We start from the raw sequence: 14,763 nt of genomic DNA, 5'->3' as shown, positions 1-14,763 counted from the left end.
GAATACGGTATGTGGCTAGATAGCCAGTAGTTATGCATGTATTTAGATTTTACTATATATTTATGAAAATCTATGCATTTAAAATTAGGCGGCTTTGCCGCAGATATAAATAAATAGTCAGTTTTTGAAGTTAAACAGAAGAGTTAGTTAGCCTTGGGTTAAGGCAATAATTACTCTTGGAGTAAGCGGAATGCGACCCGCTAAACTCGTACTTGTTCTCAGTATAGATCGAAAGGTCGGTAACCTAAGTTACGCTTCCTCAAAGCGCAAAGCTACGGCAGCCCCGCTGCAATGAGAACCATCTGTCCCATCACTGGCGCCTGGCTCTAGAACTCCTGATTGTATTCTCAAAGCTGGTGAGCGCCTACCGCTCCCGATCTATTATTTTTCGATTACCGAATCCCAAGACTTAAGATCGGCGGAATTTTTTGTAAACGTGTCTTTTTGAGACAGCTATTCGGATATTTCATGTACCATCCTCGCAGAGGATGCAGTGTTCCACGATGAGATTGTGGGATTAAATACAAGTGCTACCAAGTGGGTGGGGTTGTTGTGCACTTGGAGCCTGCATTAACGAAAACGCAAAGCGGATTGGTTTGTTCGGATCAGTTAAAAGAGCCTCCAAATTTCTTGTACTGTTAGTTTGCTTTTTTATCTCAAGAGTACCTAACTATCTATATAATTATTACTTATACTACTACACCCGTTTTACTATTTCGTATTTCTTTACTGACAATATTTTATGGCATAAATGATATGCAGAACTTTCACATTCGGAAAACCTAACACCTAACCTCTCTTAGAGATGGAAGGATAAAAGAAGCAAGCCAGTCATTTGGCAAAATGGCATCGCGAGCTTTTCGGCAAGCTCACAGCCAGTCGGTTCCGCCAGTCGAATGCGAAGATAATGTAGTGTCTGACAAGCTTAAGCAAAATGAACGCGAGCGACTTGAAATCGAGAGACTGGAATCGCGCATTGCCGAGCAGACTCCAGCCCGCGGCTCACAGCTGGGTGAAGCCGCTTCCTTTGACCTGTTTGCTCTGTCCGAGGCGTCGCGACGTGGTTTAAGGAGCTGTGGATTTTCTGCACCTACAAAAATCCAGATTGGTGCATTGCCCCATGCGCTGGCAGGACGCGATGTTCTGGCGGCAGCTAAAACGGGCTCGGGCAAGACGCTAGCCTTCCTTCTGCCGGTACTTGAGAAACTTTTTCGCCTTCGCTGGAGTGTTGAAGACGGACTTGGAGCACTTATTATTTCGCCTACACGTGAGCTGGCACTACAAATATTTGAAGTGTTGCGTAATGTAGGTAAGGCGCACACCTTCTCGGCAGGTCTAGTTATTGGCGGCAAGAATTTTCGTGAGGAACAGCTTCGGCTTATTCGGATGAATCTACTAGTATGCACACCTGGCAGACTGCTGCAGCATATGGAACAGACGCCTGCATTTGACTCTAGCAATTTGCAGGTGTTGGTATTGGACGAAGCAGACCGAATTCTTGATTTGGGCTTTCAAAAGCAGCTAACGGCTATTTTGGAACACTTGCCACCAGCAGGAGAGCGACAGACGATGCTTTTTTCAGCTACACAGACCAAATCTGTTAAAGATTTGGCGGCGCTGAGTCTGCGCCAACCTGAGTATGTGGCCGTGCACGAACACTCTGCCAATGCCACGCCTAAGGGCCTCCAACAAAGTTACGTAGTCACGCCACTAGAGCGCAAACTGGACGTGCTTTTATCCTTCATAAAATCGCATCTCAAACAAAAGACGATTGTATTCCTGTCCACTTGTCGTCAGGTGCGCTTCATACACAGCGTCTTTTGCAAGCTACAGCCTGGTATCCCGCTCTGTGCTTTACATGGCAAGTACAAGCAAGGTAAGCGTGTTGAGGTATACTATGAATTTCTGAACAAGCCGGCAGCGGTGCTATTCGCAACGGATATTGCTGCCCGAGGTCTAGACTTTCCTCAAGTTGATTGGGTCTTGCAACTCGACTGTCCCGAAGACGCTGCTAACTACATTCACCGTGTTGGTCGTACAGCTCGATATAACAAGCAGGGGAAAGCCTTGATGTGTCTTGTACCGTCGGAAGTGGACGGTATAACGAAGCGCTTAGAGGACGCCAAGGTACCTATTCGTGAAACGAAGCTTAATCCAGCAAAATCTACGAGTTGCCATCAGAAAGTAGCATCTGTTGTGGCTGGTGACAAGGAGATTAAGGCGCTGGCGCAGAAAGCGTTTATGTCGTATGTTCGCTCAGTATATTTGCAGCCCGATCGTGAGGTATTCGATGCTACTGCTCTGGCTCTGGACGCCTATGCGGAGTCGTTGGGTCTACCGGGCGCTCCGCGGATGCCGTTTTTATCAAAAATGAAGGACGAGCATGAAAAAAGAGGAAACGAAGCTTTACGCGAAGAACTTCGTGGAAAGAAGAATGTCAATCGGAAGCTGCAGCAACTAAAAGAAAAGATCAAGGCAGAGAAGGAGCGCAAGCGATTAGCGCGGCAGCTGGTGGCTCTAAACCCTACAAATAAGGAGGTGGCCAAGAACATTATGGAAAAGAATGAAAAGGTGGAGGAAGACGACGAAGACGAAGACTCACTGATGGTTGTCAAACGGGTACATCACTGGGACGATGAATCCGAGCCACTTGATAAAAACGTGCTTGTTCGGAATAAGAAGAAGCAGAAGAAGTTACGCGTAGACCCTGAGGTCATTAACGCGTCTAAGATCGTATTCGATGAGGATGGCAATGGTGCCAGAGTAGCAGATCGTCTTGCAGCGCGTTTTGGCGGCGAGACTGAATTCGCAGATGTGGAGCAGCATGCTAAGGCGTACACGGAGCAGGTAGCTGCTCGTCTCGCCGCCAAGGACGCAGAAGATCGTCGTTTAGAAAAGGAGCGTGTGCGAGCTAAACACCATAAAAAGCGCTTGAAAAACAAGGGCGAGCGCGGACACGAGAGCGAAGACGAAGGCGCGTGTCTTGTGGTGGATTCTGACGACGAAGACATGAGTGACAAAGAGGTCAACAATAGCAACGACGAAATGGCTGACAGTAGTGACGATGACGACGATAATGTTAAAAAGAACAATATAGACCGCCAGGCTGTCGCTAGACAGGAAGAAGTAGCATTGCGCTTGCTACAGTGTCGGTAAATAAAATAATCTAGATTCACTGAATGATAACTGATTTGCTAGAATGCGATTTTCTGGAAAAAGACCTAGTCAACTCATTGCATGACGGGTGCCACTTGCAGTTCTGCCAAATATCCAATGCACCGCCGTCAGAGCGGAATGCGTGAGCCAAAGAAATCTAATACGGCGGCAATGAGTCATCCGCGTCACCGGCGTATTCGTGCTGTGGCCATGATTCTCGACGATGTGCTATACGATCACTCGAAGCTTTTGTCGCACCTGGCCATTGAGCGTGGCATCGCTCAGTTACTGGCAGAGGATGCATTTCTCACTGCTGCTGCCGCTTTTGAAGCGCTGCAAACCTTTCGTAACGCATATGGCCTTCGAAAACGCTTTCCTCGCTTTGTCGATAGCCTCGTTCAATCTAGATTATCGCCCATCCAGGCACAACGCGTCATTAAAGCTTACTATGAGAGTAATGTACCTGAAGCACAAAGCATAACGCCTTTTCCAGGCGTACGCAAGGCGCTTTTAAATATTTTACGGGATGGAGAAGTGTGCCAATTAGCCCTTTTGTTGATTGGCAAACCCGATGTCCAGCGTGCACGACTGCAAGCGCTCGGAGTCGACGATTTATTCCATCAAATCGTCCACATCAATTCTAACCCGAGCCTGGCTCAGCTTATAAGCGCTGTGGAACAGCTTGCTAGACAACTGCAAGTACCTCCGTCTGCTGTCATGTTCGTGGGTCGCAAAGCCTTCTACGAGATTAAGGCGGCAAATACTGTTGGAATGCTAACTGTTCGCATGGTGCGTATCACTGACGGATGAGGTGCCTAGTGCGGGTGCCACGATCGCTAATCCATCTGCTTGTATTTTAGCATTTTGGCAAGTATGCGAGTGTGATGCCTACAGATGAGATGGAACAATCAAATTATCAAGTAAGGGTATTTTATTGGTGGCCTTTGTTAGGAGACTCAAGCAAGTTGCCCTTCGAATCCTAGATTGAGTCAATTGAGCAGCTTGTGCCGATTGTTAAGTTGGCGAACCAGCAAATATTGCAGCCTAAAATTGTGGCGATTGGAGGCGGCACAGGTTTGGCTGTACTGCTAAAAGAATTGCGTCACTATCCAGCAGAACTAACTGCTGTCGTCACAGGTATGCAACAACATTGTTCGTACATTAAATAGAACCTACAAGACTAATACTTTCCATAGTGTTCGATTCGGGTCGCCACTCTGGTTCTCTTCGCAAGTGCCTTGGAATTCTGCCACCCGGAGACATTCGCAATTGCCTTGTGGCACTATCTGACTCGGGTTCGTGAACATTTATCTCGTAAAACTTTCTGTATGAAGTTCTTACAATTGATTATCATGCTAAGATGAGCTCATGAGCAAGCTGATGAACTATCGATTCCAAGAAAATTTCATGGAAGGTTGCAGCTTGGGAAACCTGCTTTTGGCAGCGCTGACAGACTTACAAGGTGGTTTTGACCGTGCAATCTCTACCATTTCCGACATTCTCAAAATTAATGGTTCAGTACTACCAGCCACTCTTGAAAGCACTGAGCTGTGCGCCGAGCTCATGGATGGTTCTGTTGTTACATCGGAGGTCAATGTTCGTAGCCCCTTTATGCCGGACGATGATGCTGAGTCTCGTTCGGAATTTAATTTGTCAACAAGCAGCCCGAGCGAGATGCCATCGGCAATGCTCTCGAAGCCCGCAAAAGAAAGAGTTAGAAAAGCACCTATCAAACGCGTGTACCTACAAAACCAAAACGTTGAGGCTTATCTGCCAGCGGTCCGTGCGATCGAGGATGCCGACATCATAATTCTAAGTCCCGGTGGTTTCTATACATCCATTGTTGCTAATTTGCTGGTGCCAGGCATTCGTGATGCCATTGTACGAAGTACAGGTGCTACAGTGTACATCAGCAACGTGACTACGCAGAATGGTCAGACAGACGGCTATACCTTGGAAAAAACATTAGAGGAGCTCTCTAAGTATCTTGGTGCGAATGCGATTGATTATGTAATAGCGAACAACACGAAGCCACCGAAAGATACCATTGCACCGTACTTGGAGCGCGGGGAAGAACTTTTGCTGCCTACACCTGGAATGACAGCAATGAAGCATCCTGTGCTGATTCAAGGCCAGATTTATCAAGAAAATCTGGCAGCTGGTCGTGTTGTGCGCGAGTGGAACAAAACACCTATGCTCAAGCACAGCGGCAGCCGCGTGGCCGCTATTCTCTATTCTATCATTGACAAGGAGATGGCACACCACCGTCAGGATCATCAATCGCAGATTGGTGCATCTCGGACAGAACTAAACAATTTGGAGCAGTCGGTTACTATAGCGCCTGTCATAGTTTGCGGGGTGTTGGCAGTCACAATACTGCTAGCGTCCGTATTCCATCGTAGGTGACACATACCATGCAATAAAGTCAACAACTGTATCACGTGTGCAGCCTGAAAACGCACGATCACTAGCATATACGCTTTGCAAGCATGACTCATCCGTTCCTTTGCACACAAAAATTTGGACACTCCAAGCCTAAGTCCGCAGCACTGATGAGACAGAGATCGAAGATGACGCACTTGGTGTAGGAGAAGATGACCTAGAAGAGCCTGTAGGTTTCTCTTCGAAGCCATGATGTGAAACAGTATACTCAGAAAAAGCTTGCGTGGCGATGAACAACGTTCGAAACTCGCGCATGTCGGGTGTCGAGGCGGCTAAATAGCTTGCTTCATCGAAAAAGACTGTGCGTTTGCGCGCAAACTCGTCTGTCCAGACATAGCGGTGATACCCAAAATCACCTATCAGCTTGTTCACAGCACGATGAAATAAACCGCGGACAGCAACTTCTGGAAAAACCAGAGGCTTGCTTGGAAAGTGGTGAGCAAATACATGGTCACAACGACTGACATTTGGCTTAAGACACTCATATAGAGCTTCACGTAGATGAAATCGCACGCTCTGAGGAAGAGCACACGGAACCTCACCTCGTAAAATAGCTCCTTTGTCCAAATCTACGACCAATAATTCCTCTCCGGCTGCAGCGAAGAAGTCGTCGCCACCTTCATCCTTGAGTTGGCGCTGGGCACCATCGAGCGCTTTCTTTTCGGCACCGAAGATAAAAGGCGTCGGGCACTCTAGATACTGCAGCATTCGACGAGGAAGCATAGGTAGATACACGTGTGGCCACGAAAGGGGGTGCATTAAAGCTCGCAAGGACTCACCGACCTTCATGAGTACTGATAGATATGACGATACCAGTAGAATGCGGTTTTCCAACAGTGCTGCAGTAAATACAAGAAGAACTGTTGAAATGTCTAGTGTATCAAACAGAAGACGCACTGAGTGATCAAGACGCGGAAGCGCTGCAAGCAATGAAGCAGCTGTGGCTTTGGGTGTTAAACCTGATGCCTCAAGAAGTGGTGACTCAGGAAGCGGTGATGGCTGGTGGTATTGTGAGATGTCTTCTTTAGAAATGGAACGAGTCAATTTCGCCAAAACCTTTTTATCGAGGCGAAATGGTTGTCCACCACTCTGAAATATTCTTTTGCCATCAGTTTTGGAAGCAGCAATCGTTTCAAGCTCCAGATTGAATTCGTACGCCTCAGCCAGACGCTCACGAAGTAAATCTACCATCGGAAATTTTGACAGCACGCACACCCCGTACGGCACCCATCGACTTCCACTCGCCAGATCAATCCGCGAACTCTCAAGCGCGCGCCGGGAAAGGGGGGGTGCTGGTTTATACAGAATTACACAAGCTGCAAACAATTCAGCAGCAGAGGCACCAGCACTACTGTCCCCCATACGGAAATTAAACGCCATAGGTGCCGGGCAAGACGGCGCCGTAAGTACTACATGCCTAGGATTTTCACTCCAGGGAACAAGAAAGTGCTCTATCGACTTGTCTACGACGTGAGGCACGGGATCATGCGGTAACGGATGCTGTATTATGTGCAGTTCAATTGGGTCTTTAAACACGCCACTGATGTTGCTGTCACTACCGTTCTCATCATCGACTGTCACGGAGACGGATATGGCTTCGAAGGTAAGTACGCCAGATATGGCTTCAAAACTTCGTGTAGTACAAAGAGAGTCCAGCGTTTTCTTCTTTGGCAATGTGGCCTCACCATCGTGAACATTAGGCAATGAAGCTGACAATGATCCATTTAATGACGAAGAGTTTGAAGCGCCGCCACACCAATGATGAGCACGCAAGCCATAGCTCAAGAGTAGTGCTGACAGCCGCCAAGAATCGTCGATGGAGTCTTTTTCATCTTCAGGAGATAACTTTGGGTATAACGCAAACTCGGCATATGCACGACTCGTCAAAAAGCGGTGGTACAACTCAAGATGGATGAGACTAAATTTGGTCAGTATTGCGTCTTGTTCGGCTTGCAACCGAGCGCAGGACGTCACCAGCGTACGCGAAAGATTTTGCATCTCAGCGTCTCCCGCATAATATTTTTGAGAAATATATTTAAGCAACTTTCGACAACGATAGGCAGCCTGCTCAATGCGCTCGCGACGCTCGCTACTGTTGAAGCTGTTAGATAAAGCACCGCTCCTTGAGTTTTTACTAGACTTAAGCAGCGCCATGTAAGTACGAAAAGCTGGTTTGAATTCATATTCGACATCTAGCCACAATGCGATTTCCCGATGATAGTTGTGTGGAAAAAGGAATATCCAGAAGAAATTGGCAAAGCGGTGGTTCATTAAAATGTCTTCGAGGCATATCACTTCACGTTCCACGGTTTTCTGCATTTCTGTATAAAGTTCCGTGCCGCGAAATTCGGGAAACTTTAACATGAGCACCCGTTTGACTTTTACCGCAACATCGTCAAACGTGCGTAATGCATCTTCACCTCCAGCAGCCAGATCACGCTTTATCGACCGTAGCTTAGCACCGTCTACGATCGGGTATTCGTCGCAGAAATCCTCTGAGCCATTTATTGGAAATTGCGCTTTCTTTGCCAAATATTTCATAGCAATTTTCACGCCATACGTGCGTAGCATGAGTACGTCATCTTTTGCGAACGGCTTATTTTGATAGTTGGCGCGCAATGTACACCAAAACTGCCGGTACTCTTCAAATGAGCACAAGAAAAATAATTTACTTTGGTCGACAGGATCAGGAAGCCACGCCGCATAGTATCGCATCATGCGAGGGTTGCTTATCACTTCCTCAATGGATATTAATGTCGTTGGATCGGGAGTAGCTTTGTGCGTTGGAACAGCAAAATGCTGTTGATGGCGCTGCAAAACCTCGTCCTTAAAGGCACGCTGCATCACTTTGCCAAGGTTATGCTGGTACTGATCTTGCATCCATCGATTCCACTTCTGGAATTTTGCACTGCCATTCGATGGCTGCCCGAAGAATGACAACGGAGGATATGGTGATGTTGTAGTTGCAGCTGATGAGACTCCTGTCACAGCATGTAAGTCATTACTGCTCATTCGCGCAAGAATTTGCTTCTGTTTGTTCGCCCAAATTTCCGCTGATGACGGAATCGTACTCATCGTGTCATTACTAGTCGCAGCAGCACCATTCTTATTGCCTGCTACTGTCGCATAAAGAAAGCTCCGCGCTTTAAGTTTGACATGCTGCGCCCATCGAGATTTAGCGTTCCCAAGCTTAACATCTTGCTCTTCTTCTTTTATACTGGTAACCTCATAACTATTAGCGTCTTCATCCGACTCACTTAATACTTCTGTCAGCTCCCTTGCACTCAATTCACGTTCAGGTTCAAAAAAATCCGTCTCATACAATATTTGTTCAGAAATTGTGCTCCTTCGATACGTGCTTCGACTCGAAAGCGAGAAAGCTAAACTGTCTCTAGAATGCCTTGATAGAGCCATTGACTCTCGTTCGCTTACAGTCCCAACAAGGCTACCTTTTAAAGTTGACCGTATTTGATGTGGCAATAAAAATTCATCTTTGTCCGTATACAACGACGAGCTTAATGCACTTGCCATACTCTCTCTTATCACTTCTTCAGCCGAGATCGTACTATCTGGTGGCAGCGGTGGACTGATATCCAGCGAGGCTACAACAAGATAAAAATACAAAATACAACATCATGAGTCCCAGTATTTACTGCTGTCCACCATTGTCAACATACAAGCTCTTCTAAATCGTTCAGCACCACAAGTTGAATCTCCAAGCATGTTCCTGGTCAATCTCCCACCATCTGACATATCGTCTTCATCAAAACTCATGGCTCGAGCATGAGCATCCACTGACTGTCGAGCTGTATCAATGTCCATCATCAAAAAGCTGGCATGGCTTCGCAAAGCCGACGATGAAACGGGCACGCCCGCACCAGCGCGAAAGCTTGAACCAGCACTATTTAGACGAAACGAAGAGCCTAATCCACCACTTTGACCAAAAGGATTTAGTCCTGATCGACTGAGACGACGCCCATTGCCAACTACTTGGTCAGCGGTCCCGGTGCGTCGAAGTTCCATGACATCGCTAGATAAAAGCGTATCATCTGTATTGTCAAGGATCCTCTCAGAGTCAGCAGTCGACAGCATGTTCACACTAAGAACGGCACCACTACTGCGACTTCGCCGTCGAGGCCGTGTGCGGACATTTGCGCGCTCACAGTCGTCGCCCATGATGCTACGCGCTGCCCGCGCTCAGCTTTGTAAAAAATATAATATTTAGTATTCAGAATATTGTACAAATGGACAGAATGTCTGTGTAAGTATTTTTTCAACCAGATCAGATTTCCGTTCTCCCAGTCTAAGAAATCGACTGCCATGAATGACCGTCGAGTAGATGCCGCGCAGGACGCCGTTATTAAAGTTTTAGTGCTAGGTGACGCCGCTACTGGTAAGACGAGTATAATTAAAAGGTACGTGATCTCTTAAATCTTCATCCAGCACACTACCTGATTGCTACCCTTTTAGATACGTATACGATGCTTTTTCGGAGCACCACCGCACCACGATTGGTGTGGACTTTGCACTCAAGCCGGTAACGGTAAACGGAACAACAATTCGTATGCAGCTGTGGGATATTGCTGGACAAGAACATTTTCGGGCGCTTAACCGGGTGTACTACAAAGATGCATTGGGAGCACTGCTGGTGTACGACATGTCTCGCCCGGAGACGTTTGATAGCATCTTAAAGGTGAAGAACAAAAGATGAGATGACTGCATATAAAATTCGTTGATTTATCTTTTGTGTGATGGTTATGCAGTGGAAAAAGGAGATCGATTCCAAGGTGGAGCTTCCAAATGGCAAACTGCTTCCAGTAATTTTGTGTGGCAACAAGGTAAACGATTACTGCTCATTGAGTTAGAATCATTCAGTAATTGGTATCGTTTGGAGTGAAGTGCGACCTAAAGGATGAAGTGGATCGGACTTTTCTCGATGAGTTCTGCGAAACGAACAGTTTTAAGGGCTGGTTCGAAACATCCGCCAAGGAGAACATTCACATAGATGATGCCGCTAAAGCGCTGGTGACGGGCATTCTTGAGCATCAGGAAATTTTCGAGCGAAAGTCTAACGCAAAAAAGCGTGATGACACCTTCCGTCCCACATCTTCGGCTAATGGAGTCAACGCAAGCCAATTCGATTGGTGTTGCAGCAGTTTCTAATCACTCATGTTCTACTTATGTCGTCCGGATGTGACAACTACTTGACAATCGTCTTCATGCATTTCAGCTGGATTAGGAGACGACTATTTTCAGACTAAATAGTTTTCGTTAAACTGTGCGAAGGACTTGCTCCTTTTGAGATTTACTTGATGCTGCTTTCTATGTCAACAAATCGTCGTTTTTTGTTGCTTCCTGAGTAAGAGGCCCGCCTACTCTTAGTAAAGTGGTTTGGGAGGAAACCGCTAGACGTGGCCGGAAAACCACGTATCGCCATGTTTCTGTGCACCCTTTGAAGTTCACTCCGCCCTGTTTCGAGCTTTTCATATAATTCTTGCTTATATACCTCTGCTTGTTCTAATTCGTCCTCCAATTGGATCATTTCCTGCTCTCGTTCATCACGACGGTGATTTGTGAATAAGGCCGTTATATCGTTAATAATTTTCTGAACTTTTGCTTCAGCATCTGGTTGCTCTACCTCCATAAAGTCGACAGAGCGAATCAATCGGCGCTCATCCATTCGCAAGCAGTATTCACAAAATTTACTTTGAGCGTGAGCTTCACAATCGGATAGATGGGCAAAGTGGTGCTCGACTGCTCCGCACATTGAATGCTTACAAATCTTAAGATCAAGATGATGCTGAAGGTGGTCAAGTATGGACTTGCAATTCAGTAAACATCTTTGCGCTCTAGAAGGAGCACAAAAGCAGGCGTCCACAATGGCATAACCTAACTTAAGCACTTCATCGAACTTTCGTTGCGCCACCTCACCGCTTTCTCCTCTTTCAGACTTAGCTCGTAAAAGCTGATTGATGAAAGTTGCGTTAAAAGTAGACGTCCCGGGTATGCTGTCGTTTTGTGCGCTCGGCGACTGCTTTGCACGCCTTATCATTTCTAAAACACAATCAAGTGAAAATTTACACGAGATTATCAGAAGAACTAGCTTATTAAACATTCTTCCTTTCTCAAAACGAATACTCGAGCCAAAATTGTTACCTTCGGAAGAGACTGTATCAGATGGGATATTATCACCCATTTCCAAAGGTGGTGGTTCTACCTTGATGTTCACATCGTCGCTTAAGTGCCACTGATACTTAGGAAAGTTAAATATTGGAATGCAGCTCTCGCTGGCTAGCTGGTTGAGTCGATCACTTTCCGCAAATAGGTATTTCACGCGCTCAGTCATCGTTTGAATGCTTCGCAAACAGGAATTGCGAGTGGCTTCGATCTGTGAGGTTCGAAGCACACGCTGTTGGTCACTTATTAAGTGGTTCAGCGCTGCACAGACTCCAAAGCTTCGTCTTTGTCGAATACGAATACAAAAAGGGCACACGGACTTTTTTCCATCAGGCTTCAATTTGGACGCGCAATTACGATTGTGTATGTATATGGTTGAGATCTCTGAACATTTGGAGTCTCCACACATTTTGTCGCGCTTACAATGCTCGTAGTGCAAAAGCACAGAGCGACATTGTGGTTCTTGACAGTTTCCAATACTCGCGCATATAAGTGCATCCTCAATCGCCAAAGCATCCTCGATTCGCGATGCTAGCGTCTCCATAAGCATGTGATCAGGTGAAGGAAAACAGCGCAGTAAATCTTCCAGGGTTTGTGTCTGAGACGTTGTCTTTGTTTGCTTATAAACAGATGAAGTATCAGCAGACGCTCGAGTAGAAGTCGAGGCCGATAAAACTTGATCATGAATAAGGGACAATGGAGTAAGACCAGGTACAGAGCCTACGTAAGCAGCATCGGTGTTAATAACACTGGTTGATCCATGCGTTGGAAATTGTAACAAGTTTCTGGAAACCGGTACAGATGTTTTCGAAAGAGGCTTTGACTGTGCAGTTGCAGAAGCCGAAGACTGTGAAGGCGACGACAAATACGAAGGAAGCGGCTTTTTATGGTCTTCATGCTCACCGGAAATTAACTTTTCTTCCTTTTTTGTACCTACAGTTCCCGACGCCAAAGCTTTCTCTTTTGCCTGAGTGGTACTTACTGCTGGCATATTTTGTGTAGGTAGACGATTTGCCTTTACGTCTTGTTTATCTCGTTCGACACTTATCAAAACATCGTCTTCGTCTATGCGCAATGAGTTTTTCGCCATTGCAAACTCATAGCCTTTTTCTGGTATCTGATTCTCTTTCACTCTCTGGTTCCTGTTTACTAGCTCAGTTTCAGTGCTCTTTACTGTTGGTGAGCCGTTCGCCTTCATCTCTTTCTCCTCCATTGCCACTGCTAATGGAGTATAATCTTCATCAATAATAATCAATTCTTGATCTTGAAGGTTCAGTGAATCTAAATCTGTATGAATTCTGGTCGTAGCTTTAGATTCGCCATTTGTCACTGCACTTCCCTGAGACCACACAAGGAACGGGAGTGTCTTTCCATAGTTGCTCGTAAGTTGGTGGCTGCGCGCGAAGCCACGGGAATGCCACAATATGGAGCATCTGGAGCACAGTGTTTTTTCCTTACGCGGGTCGCACATCGAACATTTAAATAGCCAGGCCGCCGAGCGGCACCAGCTACAAAGGAGATCATCGGTGGCGGCCATTATTGTTATTTCTGCAAATTCAAATAAAGTACACAACATGAAATTAGGTTTACTATAAAAAGTTCCTTCAAGGTGAAGGAAGAAGTTGCTTTTGCTTTGACATTCACGAGCATGTCATGTGCACTTAACGAGGGACACCTGCTGTGCAATTTTGAGATGCAAAATATGCATACACATTACATACAAAAAGGATTGATGTGACAGCTTGATTGATAAAGTAAACTCAGCACGAAAACAAACCAAACTTATTTTTTTTAGTTCGCTTGCGCTTTCCTGATTCTTTTCTTTACCAACTCTCCTTGATCTCCGTAACACTTGTACAACAGCAGCTAGATCAACCTGGCAATGGTCCGGCTGCACACAAAGAATCAATCATGCTTGATGCTTGCGTTTTTTCGTGAAGAGATCGAGATTCTTCTACTTCTAGCGTGCTCTAAGTGGCGTACTTGGCAGTCCACTCGCGAGCGGTAGCGTCATGACGTGCGCGATCTGTTCTGTATATTTGCGCAATTTCGGGTACCAGTGGGTCGTCTGGATTAGCGTCAGTGAGCAGAGAGCAGATCGAAAGAAGCACCTTAGAGATTGTCAGAGCGGGGCTCCACTGGTCTTTCAAAATATCGAGACAAATACCGCCGTTGGCATTAATGTTGCAGTGATAAATGCGTGTCGTAAAATTGACCTTAGGTGGCTTGAACGGGTAGTCAGCCGGGAAGTAAATGTTCAAAAAGTAGACACCGCCTGCGTATGGGCTGTCTTCGGGGCCCATGATGGTCGCCTGCCAGTGAAACAAGTCGTCGCCGACAGGGCCAGCACTGCAGTTTGCAGGTGGGTCACGGCCCAGGTCCTGTAACTCTTTATTGATTCGCTTCAGAGCCATGTCTTCAAAACTAGTCCTTCACTCTGGGCTTCTGGCTCCGCTGTTCTGCTTCCTGCAACGAAAGGAAAATGATAACAGGTCGGCGGGGGCGAGGGGGAGAAAACCCCATCGCGCAACTCTCCTAAAGTAAACTAGAGAGCTAAGCGGGCAGTTGCTAAATACGGGTCTTCTGGAAGTTTTTCTTCTTAACTTATGACCTATTGCTTATTATTGGTCAAAACCGGCAATGGATAGCCTCCGTCGATTCGACGGCGTTTGCCATGTAAGCATGCGAGTAATCGCGCAGATATACTCAGTTCGTGATAGCAAAATGTGGTTCGTCTCTACGTTGAGCATGGCTCTTTGGCTATCGTATGCGTCCATTTTTTTTCTTTCGTCGGTTATTAAGGTGAAGAAATAAAGGCAATATCTATTTGCATAAATACCATAGTAATCATTGCCAAATTGGATATTCGGTACTTAATCGTCACTGCGCCCTGGTGTTATGTTGCAGTTGTGATGTGGCTTCACCCACTTGTTCTTGATGGCGTTATTGTCGTGCAGATCAGCAAAATAGGTTTTGGAATTTTTTGAC

At 46.2% G+C, this 14,763-nt stretch overlaps 5 protein-coding genes across 5 annotated transcripts; 2 read left to right on the top strand and 3 right to left on the bottom strand.

Moving 5' to 3' along the window:
* Window positions 1-843: 843 nt before the first annotated feature.
* Window positions 844-5,562, top strand: PHALS_13863 (atp-dependent rna helicase; the record flags this gene model as incomplete). The annotated part of the gene is made up of 7 exons (XM_024724025.1): window positions 844-2,667; window positions 2,731-3,152; window positions 3,258-3,945; window positions 4,017-4,076; window positions 4,140-4,293; window positions 4,353-4,451; window positions 4,517-5,562. 7 exons carry the CDS (start codon window positions 844-846, stop codon window positions 5,560-5,562), a joined length of 4,293 nt encoding a protein of 1,430 aa, XP_024571469.1.
* Window positions 5,563-5,691: 129 nt separating this feature from the next.
* PHALS_13862 (Uncharacterized conserved protein, contains DENN and RUN domains) lies at window positions 5,692-9,774 on the bottom strand (the record flags this gene model as incomplete). Its single annotated transcript, XM_024723914.1, has 2 exons — window positions 5,692-9,200; window positions 9,276-9,774. The coding sequence occupies 2 exons, from the start codon at window positions 9,772-9,774 to the stop codon at window positions 5,692-5,694; spliced, it is 4,008 nt and encodes a 1,335-aa protein (XP_024571468.1).
* Window positions 9,775-9,918: 144 nt separating this feature from the next.
* On the top strand, window positions 9,919-10,761 carry PHALS_13861 (ras-related protein rab-32-like; the record flags this gene model as incomplete). The annotated part of the gene is made up of 4 exons (XM_024723803.1): window positions 9,919-10,013; window positions 10,069-10,291; window positions 10,362-10,436; window positions 10,498-10,761. 4 exons carry the CDS (start codon window positions 9,919-9,921, stop codon window positions 10,759-10,761), a joined length of 657 nt encoding a protein of 218 aa, XP_024571467.1.
* Window positions 10,762-10,903: 142 nt separating this feature from the next.
* Window positions 10,904-13,312, bottom strand: PHALS_13860 (Zinc finger, TAZ-type; the record flags this gene model as incomplete). The annotated part of the gene is made up of 2 exons (XM_024723692.1): window positions 10,904-11,652; window positions 11,755-13,312. The coding sequence occupies 2 exons, from the start codon at window positions 13,310-13,312 to the stop codon at window positions 10,904-10,906; spliced, it is 2,307 nt and encodes a 768-aa protein (XP_024571466.1).
* A 433-nt stretch (window positions 13,313-13,745) lies between these two features.
* On the bottom strand, window positions 13,746-14,189 carry PHALS_13859 (ubiquitin-conjugating enzyme e2-16 kda; the record flags this gene model as incomplete). Its single annotated transcript, XM_024723581.1, has 2 exons — window positions 13,746-13,913; window positions 13,992-14,189. The coding sequence occupies 2 exons, from the start codon at window positions 14,187-14,189 to the stop codon at window positions 13,746-13,748; spliced, it is 366 nt and encodes a 121-aa protein (XP_024571465.1).
* Window positions 14,190-14,763: the final 574 nt, after the last annotated feature.

This window comes from Plasmopara halstedii, assembly GCF_900000015.1.
Source record: "Plasmopara halstedii genome assembly, contig: Scaffold_7, whole genome shotgun sequence".
NCBI lineage: Eukaryota > Oomycota > Peronosporomycetes > Peronosporales > Peronosporaceae > Plasmopara > Plasmopara halstedii.
This window is presented reverse-complemented; position numbering and strand designations above follow the sequence as displayed.